General features: G+C 55.4%; 1 protein-coding gene across 2 annotated transcripts in view; it reads left to right on the top strand.

Moving 5' to 3' along the window:
* The window catches only part of SNTA1 (syntrophin alpha 1), a 69025-nt gene extending 48984 nt beyond the window's left edge, over nt 1–20041 (top strand). For both annotated transcript variants that reach the window (XM_039499046.1, XM_039499047.1), the window contains exons 3-8: nt 4214–4415; nt 7143–7350; nt 9652–9782; nt 15352–15548; nt 17574–17761; nt 19085–20041. In XM_039499046.1, coding sequence (XP_039354980.1) covers nt 4214–4415; nt 7143–7350; nt 9652–9782; nt 15352–15548; nt 17574–17761; nt 19085–19177 — 1019 coding nt within the window. In that variant the 3' untranslated portion in view covers nt 19178–20041. The remainder of the gene's footprint in view (nt 1–4213; nt 4416–7142; nt 7351–9651; nt 9783–15351; nt 15549–17573; nt 17762–19084) is intronic.
* The last annotated feature ends 644 nt before the right edge of the window (nt 20042–20685 follow it).

The raw sequence follows: 20685 nt of genomic DNA, 5'->3' as shown, positions 1-20685 counted from the left end.
TCAGAGTCCTGCACTTAGGATGGAAGAATCCCAGGCACTGCTACAGGCTGGGGACCGATTGGGTAAGCAGCAGTTCTACATAAAAGGACCTGGGGATTACAGTGGATGAGAAGCTGGATAGGAGTCAGCAGGGTGCCCTTCTTGTCAAGAAGGCTAACGGCATATTGGGCTGCATTAGTAGGAGCATAGCCAGCATATTGAGAAAAGTGATTATTCCCCTCTATTCGACACTGGTGAGGCCACATCTGGAGTACTCATCCAGTTTGGAACCCCCACTACAGAAAGGATATGGACAAATTGGAGAAAGTCCAGCAGAGAACAATGAAAATGATTAGGGGGCTGAGGCACAGGATATATGAGGAGAGGCTGAGGGAACTGGGCTTATTTAGTTTGCAGAAGAGAATAGTGATGGGGGATTTGGTAGCAGCCTTCAACTACCTGAAGTGGGGTTCCAAAGAGGATGGAGCTCGGCTGTTCTCAGTGGTGACAGATGACAGAACAAGGAGCAGTGGTCTCAAGTTGCAGTGTGGGAGGTCTAGGTTGGATATTAGGAAAAACTTTTTCACTAGTAGGGTGGTGAAGCACTGTAATGGGTTACCTAGGGAAGTGATGGAATCTCTATTCTGAGAGGGTTTTAAGGCCCAGCTTGACAAAGCCCTGGCTGGGATGACTTAGTTGGTGTTGGTCCAGCTTTGAGCAGGGGATTCGACCAGATGATCTCCTGAGGTCTCTTCCAACCCTAATCTTCTATGATTCTATGCTGCTGGTTCTTTAAGGAGGAAATAAGGCAATCTGAAAAAACTCCAAAGAAATGATAACTTTCCCTCCCCGGTGAAACCCATCCTGGGTCTCTAGGGCTGCCTGTCCCGAAGCAGTTCCAGATTCACGGCCCATTCCCTGGACACGCATAATCTCTCCGAAAGGACATTTGAGGCTTGTTTGGATAGGTGAGGCACATGCTGCCCTGCTCTGATGGTCAGGTGGGGCCAAGCGCAGGGCTTGGGAGTCTTCCCTAAGCCAAAGAAAACACAGTTTGTTTCTTCGAGTGTGGGGGGAAGGGAGGTCAGGGGAAGGAAAGAATGAAACACACCAGCAGCCACAGCATGTGTTTCACTGCACCGGCATTGTGAGTGGTGTTGTCATAGCCATGGGTATTACTGTCGCTCCTAGGTGACCTAGTCACAGGCCAATGCCCCATTGTACTATTCCTCTAACATAAAGAGGCACATTAGCTATCTGAGGCCTGGTCTACACTACGCGTTTAGCAGCGTTAAACCGATTTAACCCTGCACCCGTCCACACAATGAGGCCCTTTATATCGATATAAAGGGCTCTTTAAACTGGTTTCTGTACTCCTCCCCGACGAGAGGAGTAGCGCTAAAATCGGTATTGCCATGTCGGATTAGGGTTAGTGTGGCTGCAAATCGACGGTATTGGCCTCCGGGCGGTATCCCACAGTGCACCATTGTGACCGCTCTGGAAAGCAATCTGAACTCAGATGCACTGGCCAGGTACACAGGAAAAGCCCCGCGAACTTTTGAATTTCATTTCCTGTTTGCCCAGCGTGGCGCTCTGATCAGCACGGGTGGCGATGCAGTCCCAAATCCAAAAAGAGCTCCAGCATGGACCGTACGGGAGATACTGGATCTGATTGCTGTATGGGGAGACGAATCTGTTGTATCAGAGCTCCGTTACAGAAGACGAAATGACAAGGCATTTGAAAAAATCTCCAAGCTATGATAGACAGAGGCCACAGCAGGGACTCAGCACAGTGCTGCGTGAGAAGCGTAACGGAAAGCCAAAGAATCAAATGGACGCTCATGGAGGGAGGGAGGGGGTACTGAGGACTCCAGCTATCCCACAGTCCCTGAAGTCTCTGAAAAGCATTTGCATTCTTGGCTGAGCTCCCAATGCCTGAAGGGTCAAAAACATTTTCACGGGTGTTTCAGGGTGTATGTCATCAATTTACACCCTTCCCCCCCCCCGAAAGAAAAGGGGAAAAAATCGTTTCTCACCTTTTTTCAATGTCACCCTATGTCTACTGCATGCTGCTGGTAGACGGGGTGCTGCAGCGCTAAACAGCAGCATCCTCTCCCCTCCCCTCCCCGGTGGCAGACGGTATGGTACAAAAGGATTGGTATCCGTCCTTGTCATCATCCTGTGAGTGCTCCTGGCTGGCCTCGGTGAGGTCTGCCGGGGGCGCCTGGGTAAAAATAGGACTGACTCCTGGTCATTCCCAGCAGATGGTGCAGAACGGCTGGTAACTGTCCACATCATAGCAACTGGGGGCTGAGCTCCATCAGCCCCCCCCCCATCATGTCTAAAGAAAATATTCTGTACTGCCTGGACTATCATAGCAGCGGAAGGCTGGTCTCCTCTCCCCCCCCCCCACCTTTTAATTTCCTGCCTGGACTATCATAGCAGCTGGAGGCTTCCTCCCCCTCAGTTTATCTCACTAAAAAGTCTGTGTTTCTTATTCCTGCATTCTTTATTACTTCATCACACAAATGGGGGGACACTGCCACGGTATCCCAGGAGGGTTGGGGGAGGAGGGAAGCAATGGGTGGGGTTGTTGCAGGGGCACCCCCTAGAATGGCATGCAGCTCATCATTTCTGCGGGATCTCTGGGGCTCTGACACGGAGTGGCTGTGCTCTCTGGTTCTCTAGTACACTTGCCCCATATTCTAGGCTGGACTGACTCTATTTTTAGACAAAACATAGGAAGGGAATGACCTGGGGAGTCATTCCCATTTTTGCCTATGCGCCCCCAGCCGACCTCAGCGAGGCCAGCCAGGAGCACCCATGATAGCAGCAGATGGTACAGAACGACTGATAACCGTCATCTCATCGCCAATTTACAATGGCAGATGGTGCAATATGACTGGTAACTGTCTCTGCTATCTTGCAAAGGCAAATGAATGCTGCTGTGTGGCAGTGCAGTACTGCGTCTGTCAGCAGCATCCAGTACACATACGGTGACAGTGACAAAAGGCAAAACGGGCTCCATGATTGCTATGCTATGGTGTCTGCCAGGGCAATCCAGGGAAAAAGGGCGCGAAATGATTGTCTGCCGTTGCTTTCCCGGAGGAAGGATTGAGTGACGACATTTACCCAGAATCACCCGCGACACTGTTTTTGCATTGGGATCTCAACCCAGAATTCCAATGGGCAGGGGAGACTGCGGGAACTATGGGATAGCTATGGGATAGCTACCCACAGTGCAACGCTCCGGAAATCGACGCTAGCCTCAGTACATGGACGCACACCGCCAAATTAATGTGCTTAGTGTGGCTGCGTGCACTCGACTTTATACAATCTGTTTTACAAAACCGGTTTATGTAAAAATGGAATAATCTCGTAGTGTAGACATACCCTGTGTGTCTGTCTGTCCAATCAATAGCCAGAGCCCACTGGTGGCAGACTCAAATGACACCTCCCTCCTCCCCACATGGACAAAAGGGAGCGCACATAGTGCTGGAAGGGGTTAGCTCTGTCCCCAGGAGCCCGGACTGATGGGGGCAGACTGGGGGTGGCTGGGGATCAGCCCCACTGCTGGACTCCTGCTGCCAGCCAGCCTCCTCATTGAAGGGGGGTACTGTCACTCCATATGTGACTTCTCAGTCCTCATCCACAAAGGAAACCCGCCCAGTACCCTCGACCGAGGAGCCTGGGAGCTTAAAATCATAATTCTGCTAGGCCCCAAACCCATGGACTCAGCAGAGATGCTGGTTTTGTGTCTCATTACACCGTGTCACCCGCTAACTCTCCTTTATCCTGGGACTGCAGAGGTGTTAATCGGCCACTTCATTTGGAATGGTTTCTGATAATATGGCAATGTGCTGAGGATGTGCAGACCTGCCCCTGTGTGCATTGCGTTTGCTTTGGTGCTGAACCAGCGGCTGGGACAACAGAGTGTGATCACAGAGGCCAACCCCCTTCATTACAAAGGCGCCTTTGTCAGTGGGTGGCTGTGGGGCAGGGTGTGGCTGATGGGATTGCAAGGTCCAGCACGCACAGCCCCGGGGTGCTCTGAGTGCCTGGGGACGTTGTATCTGCCGCCCTGCGTCTACAGGGGTTCTGAGGCAGCTGTTCAGGTGCTTGATTCTGCGCAGTGCAGGCACTGGGGAAGCCCTGGCGGGAGGCAGTGAAGGGAAGTGCACTGAATTGGAAGGGATTTGTTCCATTGGCCCCTGTGTGTCTCTCTGCGTTCTAGTGAAATACATGAAGGAGATCTCGCCGTATTTCAAGAACTCCTCGTCCGGGGCGACCGTCAGCTGGGACCCCTCGCCGGCTGTCTCCCTTCAGAAGCAAGCCTCTCCCATCCTCTCCCTGCGAGACCTCAAGGAAGGGAAGAACATGCCCCTGAAAATGTGCTACGTGTCAAGGAAATGTCTCCCCATTGACCCAGAGAACAGGTAACCCAGCCCGTGCCCCCATTCACAGCATGACCCCGCAGACCCCTGGTGCTCTCTGCCCAGGGGACTGTGTCCCCACTCAAACCCATGGCAGGGGACTGCCCCTGGCCGGAGTAGGGATTGGCAGAATTGGCCCTTGTTTAGATGGTCTCAGGAATAGCTAGGGAGGAGCTGGGGGAGTGGACGGATCATCCCCACACACACACACTTGATGACTGAAGATCTTCGTCTGTTCTCCTGGCAGCCCAACATGGGCCAGAGTGGCCAGACTGCATGTGCAGTTCCCAGTGAGTCCTGTCCCTTGCTATGCAGGGCCCATACAGCCAGTGGTCCTGGCCTCTGGCCTCACCCAGCACTTCAATGTGCTGTGCTCGACAGCCGCCCTGGCACACAGCTGGCGAGGATCCCACTGAAGTCACTGTAAATCCAGAGTCACCCCTGTGAAGTCAGTGGAGCCAGGCTGGTGTAGATCTGATCTGAGGGAGATCCCAGGGATTGCACTCAAGCGGGACAGTGCCCAGGGCCCTTGGTTTGTCTTGGACGGAGACCCAAGTGTTGCTGTGCTCTAGGCTCTATCTTTTTGTTTCTAAAATGCAGCCACCATAGCCACATGCGGCCACCGGGAGATTTTTCTGTGGCCACGACAGTCTCCTGGGCAGAGGTGTGGGGGAGGGGCAAAGCAGCTGCCCCTCCCTGCAGAGTCCCCCTGTTGCTCCTGGATGTGCTGCCTTGGTGTTGCTGGTCCCACCAGCAGGGGATCAGCACCACGTACTGGGCAGCCTCCTGGAGGCTCCAGGCAGTGCCTCTGCAGATTTGTGGGACCGGTGTGTGTGCTTGCCAGGGGAGGAACCTTCAACTCTGCAGGCAGCTGGTGAGTTCCCAACTCGCCTTCCTGGGGGCTGAGAGGCTCTGGGGGCAGGCTTCAGGCTTCAGCTTGCTGGGGCTCCAGGAGTGGGCTTTGGGCTTCAGCACCCCTCCCTCCCTGACTTCAGCCCTGGGGCTCTGGACTTCAGCCTCCCCTCTCCCACCCAAGCCTGGCTCCAGCCACGGGGCTCCAGTGACAGGCTCTGGGCCTCAGCCTGGGGCGGTGGGGCTCCCACTTAGAAAAATGGTCAGCATGGCCTCCAGCAGGAGTTGGTGGCCATTCTCTGAGGCCACCAAACAATTTGTTACAAGAACCTCTAGCAGATGCTTTTCTGTCTGCTCGGCTAATGAGCAGAGACCGGCGTGTGTAGGTCTGGGGTCTCACTGAGTAACGCCTGAGCAGGGACACCCTTACACAGGATACAGTCCAGGAGAATGAATGTGCTGCTGCCATTACATGGCACACAAATGCACAGCAGAGGGAATGTCATTAGCATGGGCAAGCCAAGGGTATTGTGGCCCTGCATCTGCTGGGCTTGTTCCAGACCGCAAAGAAAAATCAAAGAGCACTAATACACTGCCCCAACCCCCCTTGGAGCGCCCCGCCTGCCCAGGGCCACAGGGCTCACGGGAACCCTGGGATCTCACTAGCAAGCGGGTAGGTGGCCCAGTGGTTGAGCTGGTGGCCTGGCACTTGGCAGACCAAGGTTCAGTGCAAGCCTCTGCCACAGACTCCTTGGGTAAATCCCAGTCACATGTGCCTCAGTTCCTGCCTGACCGTGAGGTGCTCTGGTGACAGGGGCTCTGCAGGTACATGGGACAGACAGTCTACGACTCAGGGGCCTTTCACACTGGGCTTTAGCTTCAAGCAGCTGCTATTGCCCTAACTGTTGAGTTCTTGGATGTTAGTGATGGGTAGGAAGCAGCCGGAGCCGTCACTTCCCGATGGCTGGGGGTGAGGCTGGCGCTGAGGAGAAGAGCTGCCTGTTGGGAGTGTTCCACTCACATTAGCCCGTCTAGCCCAGCCGAGCGCTAGGATCAGGGCTTGAGTCTCTGGGCTGAGCTGGGCTGGTTACTCCCAGGGGTTTATTCCTGCTGGACAAGGAGCCAGTGGGAATGTAGGAGAAAATTCAGCATTTTTGCCCTTTTATTGATCAACATTTTCATCAAATTTGACCCAATTGTCTCCCTGCCCTGCCCTGGCTGAGCAGCCCGACCCAGCCCTGTCAGCTGGGACTGTTTGCCAGCGGGGTCCTTCCCCTGTGTTACAGAGGGGAGTGATTGGTCACATCAGCCATGGCATGTCGAGTCTCCTCTCTGATTGGCTTAGTGAGCAGAAAAACAACTCCAAGCAATGAGCACCTTCGGGCTCACGTTCCTGGGCGGTGTCCCAGTACCCAGCATCATCCCCAGCATTTGGCAAAGAACGTGAGCCCGCCAGTCAGAGCCAGCTCCAAGTGGCTTCTGAATTCACTTGCCGTCTGAGCGAATACAGTCCGTGCTAACGCCAGTCCCTTTTGACTGGGAACATGGCCCTGGGGGGATTCCTAGGCCTGTGTCTGGTACAGGTTTAGACTGATTGCTCAGGACCCCTGTGTGCTGCGCTGCTGCCTGACACTGAAGGCATGTGGGCAGCAGTAGAATGGGGTGGCTGACGGGTCTGCAGTTTGCATGTATTCCTGCCCAGCTAAAGACGCCAGCACTTCAGGTAACTGCAAGGCAGAAGCTGAAGCCCTGGCCTCTGCCGGGAAAGCGTGAACTGGAGCAAGCCCAGTTGCCTCCTGCTGCACCAGCTACTTGGCTCCATCCCGCTGCGCGGATCCTGGCCACAAACCAGCCCTGCTGGGGGCTCCTTCTTCGCAGGTACCTGGAAGTCTGTTCGGCGGATGGGCGGATTCCCCTCTTCCTGAGAGCGAAAGACGAAGTGACTGCCCAGTCCTGGTTCAACGCCATTCACACCAATGTCAACGCCCTGGTGCCCAGAGTCAAGGAGGAGCTGAGAGCCCTGCTGGCGGCAGCTGGCGTTGCAGGGAGCAAAGAGATCAAGCACATCGGCTGGCTCACTGAGCAGGTAGCCCGGCCTTTTGGGTGTGTACAGTCCTTCGGTGCTGAATTGTACTGCTGATAAGAGATTGCACACGCTTCGCCTCACAGCTCTGGCCAGGCAGCTCAGCCCTTGTCACTAGCACCCTCTGTGCTTTCCACTGTTCTCCCACAGCTCTGCCAGTGAATCTCAGTCCTGACCTGTGGCCCCTTCCCCTCTTATTCCAGCCCTGGGCCCCTCACAGCTCTGGGGATGCCCTTCACTCCCACCCTGCAGCCCCCTGCTATTCCAGCCCCAGTCCCCTCACAACTCTGGCAGTGCCCCTCACTCCCAACCCACAGTTCCCTCCTATTCCAGTCACAGGCCCCTCACTGCTCTGCTGATGTCCCTCACTCCCGACCCACAGCCCCCTGCTAGTCCAGTTCCAGGCCCCTCATAGCCCTGCCAATGTCCCTCACTCCCAACCTGCCATCCTGGTATTGCAGTACTGTCCTGTTACTCCAGTCCTGGCTTGCCACATGCCCTGTTATTCCACTCCTAGGGCACTGCACAGGTAGTCAGGTGCATTTGGGGATTGTGGCTGCTTTCCTCGAAGCAGGGCAGGAGGCGGGTCTGGCAGGAGGTGGGTATCAGAGTAGAGGCACTAATGGCCTGTTCTGGAATGGCACCTCCTACAGCTCTGCTATGCCGAGCGGCTCAGTTCACTGCATACAGATTGTGGTTCTCTCCAGAGCGGTCCTGCGGGGGGGCCAGGGTGGGAACAGCATTGCCTAGCAAGGGGCTGGGAGCCTGAACTCCTGGGTTCTCTTTCTGGCTGTGCCACAGAGTCACCATGTAATCTGGGCAAGTCTTTGCACTTCAGTTTTGAGACCGGAAAGGTGAGTGGAGGGCCTGACTCTGATCTCAGTTACACTGGGGGGAGGCAGGCGTCACTCCTGCATCCAGCACCTATGCCAGGATCTGCAGAGTGAGCCACAGAGCACTTCCCCCTTGCAGCAGGTAAGTGATTGGCCTCGTTTGGCAGGTGGGGGAAGCGAGAGTCGATATGAAGTACCTTGTCCAAGGTCACAGGTGTCCAGGGCTCGGTCCTCCAGGCCACGCTGCCTCTTGGAGGCCCCATGCTGCCCTCCATAAGGTCAGACTGGCCTGTGCCTCTCAGTGACATGGCACTCTTGCAAGCGCAAGGGGTTGTTATTCCCTGCTTTTCGGGAGCTGCACCTCTGGCTGCTTTCGATCGGGGAGGGGCCGTGTAGCCCTCGTGCTGGCCAGGATCTGCCGAGTTTACACAGAATCCCGTTTTCTAACACAAGGTCCATTGTTGTTTGAATGCCTGGGCGGGGAGGCTGCTGAGCTGAAGCCTCGTCATCCCGCTGGGTGCTCGCCCAAGGCCGGCGCGGGGAGGGAGGGAGAGGAGGTGGTTCTCATGCTGCTGCAGGAGTTTAATCTGAGCCCAGTCGTTCTGGGGCATGAGGCAGGGAGGAGCTGGCCTGGTGCTCAGTGCAGGGGAGGGGGCGGAGAAGAGCCCTGTTGCAGCTGGATCCACTGCAAGGCCAAGTCCCCAGTGGAGGGGGCACATCTGCTGCAGGGCCGGTGGAGGGTGGCACCAGCAGACATCGTGCGGTGGCGTAAGTGAGCTGCTGCCTCTCCGTCCGTGCCCTGGCAGATGGACGTGTTCATGTCACCAAGACCACTGCAGCTGTGGGCCCGACTGGGCCCCCAGCAGGTGTCTCAGCGAGAGAAGCCAAGCAATGGCCAGGCCCTGGAGCCGGGGCAGGCCAACGCTGAGGTAGCTTGGCAGGAAAGCCCACGCTCTAGGACTCCTGTGGGTCCAGAGAGAGTTTGGCTTCTCCGGGCTGCCAGTCCCCAGCCCAGCAGGCCTGACAGACCCCACCATCATGGCTGCACTCCCTGCTTGGAGGGAGGTTTGCTGGGTTCCAGTTTGGTCTCATGTTCCTTGCTTGGCTCATGCAGAGCAGCGGGATGGAGGCATTTGCTGAGCTCTCGCCTCATTAGCTCTGACGCTTCCCTGCCCCCATCCTGGCTCCAAGAAATGCCCTTTCCACTCACTTAGCACTAGCCACCAAGCCCTGGCTTGGGGCACTGCCCCTTCAGTGGGACATTGTGGGAAACAGCCTGTCCCGTCATCCCTTCCCCCCCTCCAGGCACTCCTTGACCAGTGGGCTCCCTCCCTTCCATTCCCCTGTGCCCACTCTGTACAGCCTTGCCCCACTCACAACAGGGGTCCCTCTGGCCAGGGGGAAGGGAGCTCTCCCCTGAAGACGCCCTCTGCTCTGGGGCCCATTTAATCACATGCCGTCTGTTTTCCAGCTCCCCGGTGACGGGACGAAGAACATCCTCGCCATCCTCACGGAGAAGGATCTTCTGTTCTACAGCAGCCTCCCACAGACCAGGGATGCCCTGAATAAGCCAACCCACAGCTACCCTCTCATCGCCACCAGGTGCCGTGAGCCAGCTGGCTGCACTGCCTCGCGCTGTAGTGCATTGGTGCAGGGAACCACCCTGCCTTAGCCAAGCAACGTGTGCTGGGACAAAGCCCCAGGCAGCCACCATCCAGCAAGCCCTTGCTTTCGTCTAACACCTTTCATCACTAGATCTCTAAGCTCAGGCAGTGCTATTAGTCCCATTTTCTAGATGGGGAAACTGAGGCAGAAAGTGGTGAAGTGACTTGCCCAGGTCATGCAGCCAGCCAGTGGCAGAACCACCACCTCTGCTCCTCGCCTGGTCCATCACTGGAGCTATTTTGCCCCACATAGGTGACAGATTTGTCAGCAGCAAAGGGGTTGGTTGTCTCCATGGCAACACCACAGGCAGTTAGGCCTGGAGTGGCTCAGCGCTGGGAGGGGTGAGTTTGAGGATGGGCGGAGTGTGTTCATGGGGGCTTCAGGCATGGCCAGTGGGGCTGGCCATGGAGCCCTGGAGCCGTGATCCTCGGGCACCGTGTCGCAGATCAGTCTGAATGGTCACAGTCTGTGGGACTGGCCAGGTCTTGCTTGAAGGTCCAGATTCAGACAAGGCCTGTACAGCAAAGCAAAGTGGAGCAGACACCTGGGTTTGGGTCTGGTGTGAAACCAGCAAGAGGTGACTCAGGCTGTGGCCAGTAGTGGGCCATGCTAGAACTGGTTAGGGCCAATGAAGCAGAGTTAACTAGCGCTGTTATGAATCTAGGGGGAGCCTCCCCAGATGTGTGTGCTGGGGGTAGGTGGTCAGATCCTCATAGTGTTTGGCGTTGAGCTCCTGTTTCTGGCAGCTGTGTGCAGGCTGGGGCAGCTGTCAGTGTCTGACACTTTGCTGGTGGCAGATCAGTTCCTCAGGAGGCGCTCGGAGCAGGATGGTGCAGTGTGACAGCCTGGTTTACCAGCTGATCCTTTCTATGCCAGAGAGCGCACCAGGGCTTAGGCAACTGGGAGACCAGGCAGCAAAGGTTGCTGTCCCACTTTGGGATCCCCCACAGGCCCCCTGGGATCTCCCCTCTCTCCTCCCTGCAGAGGAGGGCTGGGAGCAACTAGTGGGGCTCATTTGAGCGCGACTCGAGACACTGCCCCCTCTGCAGGTGGCATCACTTCCCAGTCCCTTGCAGCCGGGAAGCCTCGGCTGGACCCCTGGGATAGGTCTCTGTGTAGCCTTCAGCCCACCAGCCGGCTCCACATTCCTCTGTGCAGCCGCACGGGGCATTCGCCAGCTAGGAGCCCACATGCCTGCTCAGCAGCACCCACATGGCACTGCAGGAACGTCTCTACAGGGTTCCAGAGCCCAGTGGGCAACAAGATCCATGTGACTTGCAGCCAGCACTCCAAAATCTGCCCTCACCCCGGTGCAGTGGGTTTGCCTGACACCACTTTCCCAAGGTTATGCTGCTCCCTGCTGGCCAGGGACTGAAAACACTGGCAAGGAGAGCACAGGTTTACAGGACAATGGAAAGTTTCCTAAGCAGGAATATTGGCCCAGATCCATTAATATCAGTGGAAGTTAGGAGCCTAAATACCTTTGAGGATCTGGGCCATTCTCCCTAGAGTAAAATGATGCAGTCTCTCAACCCCCCCGAGTCAGCTCCCAGGATAACGGCTCCCTGCTAGTGCAAGTCCTTCCCCGCCGATACGGTATCGATGAAGTGAGCTAAAGCACAGAGCCCGGGAAGGCCTTGGTAACGCTCTGCAGTCCGCTGTGTGTGGAGTCTCCTTTGTGCTGCCAGAATGAGTGAGAATCGTGTCTACCGGGAGCCGTGTTCTCCCTCCAGGGGCTGTTAGCCTAGGGCAGTGGTTCTCTGACTTTTGTACTGGTGACCCTTTTCACATAGCAAGCCTCTGAGTGCGACACACCCTTATAAATTAAAAATACTTTTTATATATTTAACACCTTTATAAATGCTGGAGGCAAAGCGGGGTTTGGGGTGGAGGCTGACAGCTTGCGACCCCCCCCGGAATAACCTTGCAACCCCCTGAGGGGTTCTGACCCCGAGTTTGAGAACCTCTGGCCTAGGAAGCCACAAACAAATCTTCACTTCCTGCCTAAAACATTCCCAGCCTGGGCACTTGGGGCTGGAAGGGGAGGGGTACCAGAGCGACCCTGGGCTTGAGTGTCTCGGAGAGCGGGTGAGAAAAGAGAACAGAAAATCATTACCGGACCCCGAGGGAGAGAAGCAAAGTGTCTCCCCCCAGGTGACCGTGTAATGGGGGACTCAGGACTTGGAACAGGGGATAGAACAAACCCAGCAGGGTTAGGAGCAGGAAATGGTACCAGAGGGACAGCCATGAGAAATGGTGCATCTTAGACCTCTTCCCCTGGTCTCCACTCAGCAACCTCGACCTCGGCCGCACCTGCCTTTTTTTTTTAGCTACAGTAAACGTTGTAGTTCTGTTCCTGAAAAATGTGACTTTAAGTGAAATGATGTTAAGTGAATCTAATTTCCCCATAAGGATTAATGTAAATAGGGGGGTTAGGTTCCAGGGAATTTTTTTTTTTTTGCCAGACAAAAGGCATTAGGTACATTTTAAACAATTTTAACAAGAAATTTAATACAGGTACCGACTTTGCCAGGGGCGGTGGGGGCTCAAGCCTTGGTCCGCCCACTCTACCCCTTCCCCCCAAGCCCCCACCCTTAACCCGACTCTTCCCCCCCTTTACTCTGCACACCATGTCCTCGCTCCTCCCCTCCTTCACCCCCTCACCCCCCAGCCTCCTGAACACCGCAAACCAGCTGATTGCCGGGAGCAGGAGGCAGGGGAGGGAGGGGGAAGGCGCTGGTCCACGGGTAGCCAGGAGGCACTGAGTGTGTGTGTGTAGGGGAGCTGATAGGGGGGCTGCCAGCCCACCCTGATACAAGTTGTGCAATGCTGTCTTATACAGACACTGCTCTTCTGCAGAATCCTGCAAGCTGTGGACAAAGCAGGCAGCCAATCAACATTATAGGGGAGCATTGCACAGCTTTAAACGAGCATGTTCTGTAATGGAGCAGGGACGTAACATCGAAACAACGTTAAGCAAGAGAACATTAAGTGGGGAGTTACTGTACCTGCCACAAAAAATGTTTCCTCCCAAACGTGGCATTTCCTCCCCAGTCTCAGCAGGTGACATTCCCTCGTGGGCCAGTGAGAGGGTTACAGTCCAGTAGCTCCTGGGCCACTAGAGCTGTCTCCCGCTGGAGAGAGAGGAATTCCCCCGTGCAGAAGGATCCAGGCCTTGGTTCTGAGCCCAGTAGATGAGGAGATGGCAGGCATGAAATGTGCATCTCGTGACTTCTCGACAAGCTACTTCCGCTTGTTTGGAGCGGTGTGTGACATGTAAGAGGAGTTGTGTTCCTCTCTCGGTGAGGATTGTGCAGTAGAACTCACAACCACGGGTAAACTGGCTTTTTACAAGCGGAGAAGTGCCAGACACAGCGAGGACAGTGACCTGTTTTGTACACTCGCCCCGTAAAACGTTCCCAGATGGCTTCTCTATAAAGTAAGTGGCTGTTTCACCTCCTCCCACCAGCAGGAACAGCCCATTGAACTCACACTCACACATGGTTTCACTGAGTAATGCAGCCATTCCAATGTGATGCTGACGGCAGAAGACCTTCATAGACCCTGGCGCATGTACTCTATAGGCTGTATGCTGGAGATGAGCCTGAGAGTGAAGAATTCAGAGTTAGATTTATCTCTTAACGCTTCCGTCACCTTCTAGAGTTCAGGGCTGATTGGGCTGCTACCATCCTGGATTCCCCACTGCAAAAGGCCAGGGGAATTCAGACCAGTGGGTCAGGCTCACTCGTGTGTAGGAAAAACTTTCCCCTGGTTACTAAGGACACCTTAGACTATGAAATCCGATAGACCGACAAGCTTATTTCCTTTTTCACTTTCCACCATTGATGCTGTTGCTTGCACGTTTTGCAGTGAGACTAGACCTGTCACTGTCCCTGTCTGTGTCTAGTCAGCGTTGCTCTCAGGCATTCGCACCACGGCTGCTGTTTGGGAACGCAGCCAGGGAATTAAGGCGGGCCAGGGTTTTGAAAGGGGGCTAGTGATTTAACTGTCCAACCTTTGCCAAGTCAAAGGGGCCTGATTCTCAGAAACTGAACACGCCCCCTCGGCCAGTCAGACCACCTACATGTAAAAAAAATCAAAGCATGTCTCTGACGTTTGTTAAAAGTGCTGCTCATTTTAAGGTTTGCGAAACCCTCGCTCTTTATTAGGGATTCTGCATCTGGGGCCTAAGCCATTGCTGAGGGTTGCCACTTGGCCATAAAGGTTCCTGGAATTTCAGTTCACGATTCCACATTTCTGAAATGCAGCCAGATGGAGTGACTGCAAGGGTGTCTGGGTGGGACAGAGGCAAGTGCCCCCCAGAGAGGAGCGCTCATGGGGTACCGGGGAAGGGAGAAGTCAGCCCCTGTGTATCTCAGCAATACTCTAGCAATGGGATCTGGTGTGGAAAGAGAGACGTACATGGTGCTGCAGTGGCCTCTGCTGTCAAATGTCTCATATTGCAGGGACAATGAAAATGGGTGAAATCTGGGACCATTTGAAAGGGGAGCCCCAAACCCGAGCGAGCCTGGAGCATGTGCTTGAAGGGCTCTGTTTGCGTAGAGTTACAGTGCCGGTGCCCCACTGCATCCCAGGGAGACAGAGCCTGTGTGCACATCACGCCCCCTTCGCTCTCAGAGGGCAGCCGGGTATTGTTACAGACAAGTTTGCAGTGTGGAATAGAAGGGGCTGAAGGTCTCCCGCTACCCCCAAGACATTCTAGGCCTCACGCCTTTTGCAAACCCACTCGCATGTGAATCGTATTTCATTCCTTCACCACACAAACCAGCCAACCCAGGCTGGTGCTGGATGGAACCAGGGTATGGAAACCCTGACGCCAGCTCCAGCAGGGGCCAGCAGGACTGGAGCTCAGCTGCTGGGCTGGCAGTCAGGACACCTGCATTTCCCCCAGACTCTGTCCCAGACACCCTGTCCTGTCCCTTCTCAGAGGGCAATGGGAGGGGGCGTTTGTTGCCGTGTGTGAAGTGCTTTGAGATCCTAGGTGGAAGGTGCTAGAGAAGGACAGGGCATCGTGAACTGTCATGAGCGAATCCAGGTTACCTTTCAAATTCCACCCGGTGTGAAGCAGAGCAAGGAAACCACCAGCATGAAGGGTGGAAGAGCCCTGCCACCTTACCGAGAGTGTCTGTACTTCTGGCCCCTGTGAGCGCAGTGTCCGAGCACCTGCCAGTCAGTCACATGGGCCCCCTCACATTTGCCAATGGGGAATCAAGGCAGCGCGGCCCAGATCCTAACTCTGCTGGGAATCCGTGGAAATTAGGCACCTGAACACCTGTGAGGGTCTGGGCCAGAGAGATTAAGTGACTTGCCCAGTAAGTAAGTGGCAGAGAAGATCTCCTGCAGCTGAGGCTAGCGTTCTAACCACTAGGCCACACTTCCTGGACAGGTGGTGGTGCTCTCTCCATTGCACTAGTGGACAGTGGTGCTGGGGGTTCTTTGTACAATTGCATTTCATGCTGACCAGTCTTCTGCTCACCTTCTGTAGGCTTGTGCACTCCGGCCCATCCAAGGGCTCCCACCTCTATGACTCGGAACTCTCCTTCGCCTTGCGGACGGGAACCAAGAAGGGGGTGGAGACGCACCTGTTCAGCGTGGAGACACACCGGGACCTGGCGATGTGGACGCGGATGCTGGTGGATGGCTGTCACAGCGCGGCCGAGTTCACGCAGGAAGTCTCAGCAGGTCAGGAACTGGGGAGGCTGTGGGAGGCGAGTGTCAGGAGGAGGGAGGGAGGCAGAGACTTGCCTGCAAGGGTCAGGCAGTGTGGGGGGGGAGGGAGGCCAGACCCACCCCCGAAAGGCAGCACTCTGCCCATTCTCACAAGGATCCTCTCCTCGCCAGCTGCTGGGGCTCAGAGTGAATCAGAGTCTCCTGAGTAGCATGGGGCACTGGTCTCCCTGCATTGGGAATTGCTGGTGTCATGAATAGTGATATTCTGTGGGGTGAAGGGGGTGCCAAATACCATAGCACAAGGGGCATGGCCAGTGGGCAGCGGGCAGTGGTATACATGGCAATGGGTACCTGGCAGGGAGTGAGTGGAGGGATTTGGAGGGAGAGACACAGGAGTGGGAGTAACACTCCTCAGGGAATGCCGAGGTCTGGTGCTATAACACAGGGAATATTCAATGACCAGGCTGGGAAGAGCCTGCCAGCTTCAGCTCAGGAGCTGGGCACCATGCAGCGAGCACCATGCAGCGGGCATCCATGGCGAACCACAGGGCAGCTTGCTGCCTGCCCTGCCCAGGTCTAATCAGAGATGTGCAGACAATTCCTCCAGGCCCCTTGGTCTCTGAGAGAATCAAGCGCAGGCAAGGCTGCCCCAGGCTGAATCCAGCCACAGCCCTGCCCAAGTGGGAGTTGCTGGGGGAAGAAGATGGAATGTGAAAGTGTCCAGCTGACAGGGTGGCAAAGCAGCACTCGGGACAGGGGCAAGAGAGAGCCCTGAGGAGGAAGCTGGCTGGGGCCAGGGCCGGCTCTAACATTTTTGCCACCCCAAGCAAAAAAAAAGAGCGCTGCGCTGCCGAACCCCTCCCCAAGCATCACGTCACCCAAGTCCCCGCCCCCCTGAGCGTCACGTCGCGCCGCCCAAGTCCCTGCCCCCCTGAGCATCGTGTCGCGCCACCCAAGTCCCCGCCTCCCCGAGCACTGCACCGTGCTGCCCAAGTCCCGCCCGTCCCGCCTCCCGAGCACTGCACCGTGCTGCCCAAGTCCCCGCCCCGAGCGTCATGTTGCGCCGCCCAAGTCCCTGCCCCGAGCATCGCGTTGCCCAAGTCCCTGCCCCCCCGAACGCCGTGCAGCCTAAGCCCCCACCTCCCGAGCATCGCACGCGCTGCCCAAGTCCTCGCCCCAGCACTGCACCACACTGCCCAAGGCCTGCCCCCAAGTGTCGCGTCGCACCACCCAAGTCCCCACCCCAGCGCTGCGCCACGCTGCTCAAGCTCCGCCCCTCTGAGCGCCATGCCGCCTAAGCCCCCTGCCTCTCCCGAGCACCGCACCGTGCTGCCCAAGTCCCCGCCCCCCCGAGCGCCGGGCCGCCTAAGCCCTCCGCCCCTCCCGAGCACCACACCGCGCTGCCCAAGTCCCCGCCCTCCCGAGCATCATGTCATGCTGCCCAAGTCCCTCCCACCCCCAGCGCTGCGCTGCCCAAGCCCCACCCCCTGCCCCCCAGCGCTGCCCGGCCAAACCAAAAAAACCAAAAACAAACCCCGAGCACCGCCCGGTCCCAAGGTGCCGCCCCAAGCACATGCTTGGTAGGCTGGTGTCTGGAGCTGGCCCTGGCTGGGGCAGGCATGTTTCAGAGTTGGCTCTGGCTGATGGAGTTGTAACTTTGCAACACATGGTGGGCCATGTCTGCCACCTGGCTCCACACAGGGCAATGGAGCTGCGCCACTTCCCAGCAGCGGAGGCTCTCGGTTTCACCCCACACCAGGGGATGTTAAGTGATAGCAGCTTCACTTTTCTCTGAGCTTTGGGGGCAGTTTGCCCAGCGGGAAGCCAGTAGGAGACAATGTCCCATGTACCCTTCAGGGCTGCGTTTCACCTGGCTCTCACCACTCAGTGAGGTTCCAACCCCAGCTGCCCCAAGGTGCCCTGTAATGAGTAGCAGCTCCAGGCCCTGCACCCAGAGGGCTGCAGGAGCAGAGAAGACTTCAGGGGGAAAGGGAGCACTGAGCCTGGGTGATGCCATTCTGCCCTGGTCTCTTTCAGCCTGCACATGGAATGGGCGAGACTGCACCTTGTCCATCCACATCGACAAGGGCTTCACCATCTTCACCACAGAGCCCGGCATCAGCAGGACCATCCTGCTGCAGCAGCCCTTCGAGAAGCTGCAGATGTCCTCTGATGACGGGGCCAAGATGCTCTACCTGGACTTCGGCAGCGCAGAGGGAGAGATTGTGCGTTGGCTTGGCACTTTGCTCGCTTGCTGAGATCGCCTGCTGCATGCTCCCTCTGCGACCCCCAGGAGGAGGAGGAGGGAGGGGTGGGCGGAGTGTGGGTCCTCTAACAAGGGGTCATGGGAATGTGGCTCCATCTCAGAGGGCAGGCACTGCTCAGGCAATGGGCAATGTGGGATCCTTGCACCCTTTGAAGAAAAGATAAACCAGGCTGGTAGCATTCAGGGCTGTAGTGCCTCCACCAGGCACGGAGTGCAGCATGGGGAGCAGGTACTGGGTGGGCTCAGGGACAGAGGGATGGGTGGTCAGACCCGTATTATGTCTAGAAAGAGATGAAAGGAATGAGGAATGGATCCTGGACTGGAGTTTTGTTCCTTTAAAACGTTGCTCTGTGTGGGTTCTGATGGGGGCACATCCTGTCGGGCAGGGCAGCAGGTGAGGGCAGCATGTGGCTTAGAGGAGTGGTGCTGGGACAGCAAGCAGGCTGCTGCCAGATACCCCGTAGGCTTCGGCTCCCCAAGCCTGGGTTCGTTGCTGTGAAACAAGGCAGGCGGTGTCATTTCCAGCCCCACTGGGTGTACACATGCGTGCTCCAAGCGAGGTGGCACGTTAACCGTGGTCATGTAGCCATGGCAGGCCAGGTTCACTAGCCCGAGCGTCATCCCATCGGAGACCCCATGCACGCACTCAGGGGGCTCCCCACCTTGCTGCTGCAACTACACTCCAGCTCACTCAGACCTCACACTGGTGTGTCTGCCTCAGCTGGAAATCACACCACAGTGATTTCAGACCCTTTCCTCCCACCCCACATTAATAGCCAGTAGCAAATGGCATCAGCCAGCCCTGTTCACAGTCTCATCCAGATGCTTCGATGGGTATGTCTACACTGGAATTAAAAACCTGCAGCTGGCCTGGGCCAGCTGGCTCCTGCTCGTGGGGCTTGGGCTAAGGGGCTGTCTCATTGTGGTGTAGATGTTCGGGTTCAGGCTGGAGGCCAGGCTTTTGTGAGGTAGGAGGGTCCCAGGATTGGCCTACATCTACACCACAGTTAAACAGCCCTGCAGCCCAAGCCCTGCAAGCCCGGGTCAGCTTGCATGGGCCGGCCACGAGTTTTTAATTGCAGTGAGTCTGAGCTCTCCTCTCCCCTGGGAGACAGCGTCTAGGGAGGGTGGTGAAGCAGCTAAAGAGGAATCCCTGCTCCTGGGCTCTTGCCCCACCAACGTGACTTCATGGCACATTTCACCCCCAGCCCCCACCTGCAAAGCGGAGGTTGAGAGGGCCAAGCAGAGCACTGACCATTGCAAATATTCCCCTTTATTACAGCAACTGGACCTTCACTCCTGCCCCAAAACCATCGTCTTCATTATCCACTCATTCCTATCTGCCAAAGTGACCCGGCTCGGGCTGCTGGCATAGGGGCCTGGGAAGGATCCAGAGAGAGAATTCGAACCCCACAAGATCTATGCACTATGGCAATTCCCTCCTGGCCAACACCAAACGAAAGCCATTCAGACAAGATGCGAATGACTGGGTAACACAGCCACAGCCAAGGAAAACCACTCAATGTCCAGGACACCCGACATAATCCCTTCCACTGCCAGGTCTGCCTCCTGCCAGCAACGAGACAGAAGGCTCTGCTCCCTGCCCGCTTGTACTGGGCATTCTCTGCAGCGTCGCTCAAGAACTAACGACATTCCCACTTTGACAACAGCACTCGAAACAAGTTTGAAAAATACCCAGGCAAAACAAAACACCCCCCCAGATACACTGTCACTCTAGTGCCTTGTGAGATGATATTTTCTGTACAAAGAATCAGTTTGTATCAATGTTTTATATTTATATAGCTCGGTTCTAAAGGCTCCCCATATTTTAAACCCCCTTTATCATAGAAAGAAGCTGTAGATTAGATACTTAAACAAACATCTCTGTTCCCCAGAGGCCCATTTTGGAAACAACTGGTCTGGAGACCTGAGCCAACTTTGTATTCTTTTGACCGATGTGAACTAGAGAGTATGAAGTATATTTGCTGATTTATTCAACTCTGTAACTAGTTAGAAGAGCCATAATTTAAAACCCCTTTTTATTCATTAGATTTGGATGTTTATTTTTCTTTTGCTAACTCCCAGCCCCTTGATAATTTTATTTTTTGGTTTAATTTTTTGCAGAGGAGGGGCTGTCAGGTAGGGAGCAGGAAAACAATTTGTTTTATGAACCAAAAGTTCATGCATGAAAATCTTTTTTTTCTTTTGTGAAATAAACATCACAAACAATGCCAGACGATATTTGTTTCCTGATTTATGCTGAGGAGTAGCAATTCTGTATTTCAAGTCACAAGTGGTCTGATGCTTTGATTTAATTTTGCCGAAGGATGGTGTGAAAGGGAGCCAGAAGGACTGTGAGGTTCTGACTGGAGAGGATCAAAACAATAGGAGAAAGTTCTGCAATAATGTCATTGACTTTTTTCTATTTGGGGGGTCAGACTTTGAAATTCTAGCAACGTTCATCAAAATTCAAAACATTTCAGCTTGCTCTAGATCTGATAGGAAGAGAAATGTCAGCAGAGGGGACCTTTCTGATTTTAACATCACTGGTGCTTTGGGAAGAAGGATTAGTTGCTCTGATTGTATTATAAGTGCTGTGCTCTGCTAATCTTTCTCTCAGGTTTTGGCCCCATGGACCTTGCCCAGACCTTTTCTTTATGGACAAATGTGGGTTTTGTAACTAATAGTTGCAGCTCTACTATTTTGGGCTGGCTTCTTGTCCAGCCTGCCAAGCCAAGCGGTGTTAGATGTGGCCATCCTTGGATGGGAGAACCCTGGAGAGCACCCAGGTGCTGTTAGTGTCTCCTTACATGATGTCCTTGTCTCTGAACCAGTGGCTCATCATAGTATTTGGGTGTGCTGGAGGCATTGTCTGTTGCTTGT

Source organism: Mauremys reevesii, linkage group 13, assembly GCF_016161935.1.
Source record: "Mauremys reevesii isolate NIE-2019 linkage group 13, ASM1616193v1, whole genome shotgun sequence".
Lineage (NCBI taxonomy): Eukaryota > Metazoa > Chordata > Testudines > Geoemydidae > Mauremys > Mauremys reevesii.
This window is presented reverse-complemented; position numbering and strand designations above follow the sequence as displayed.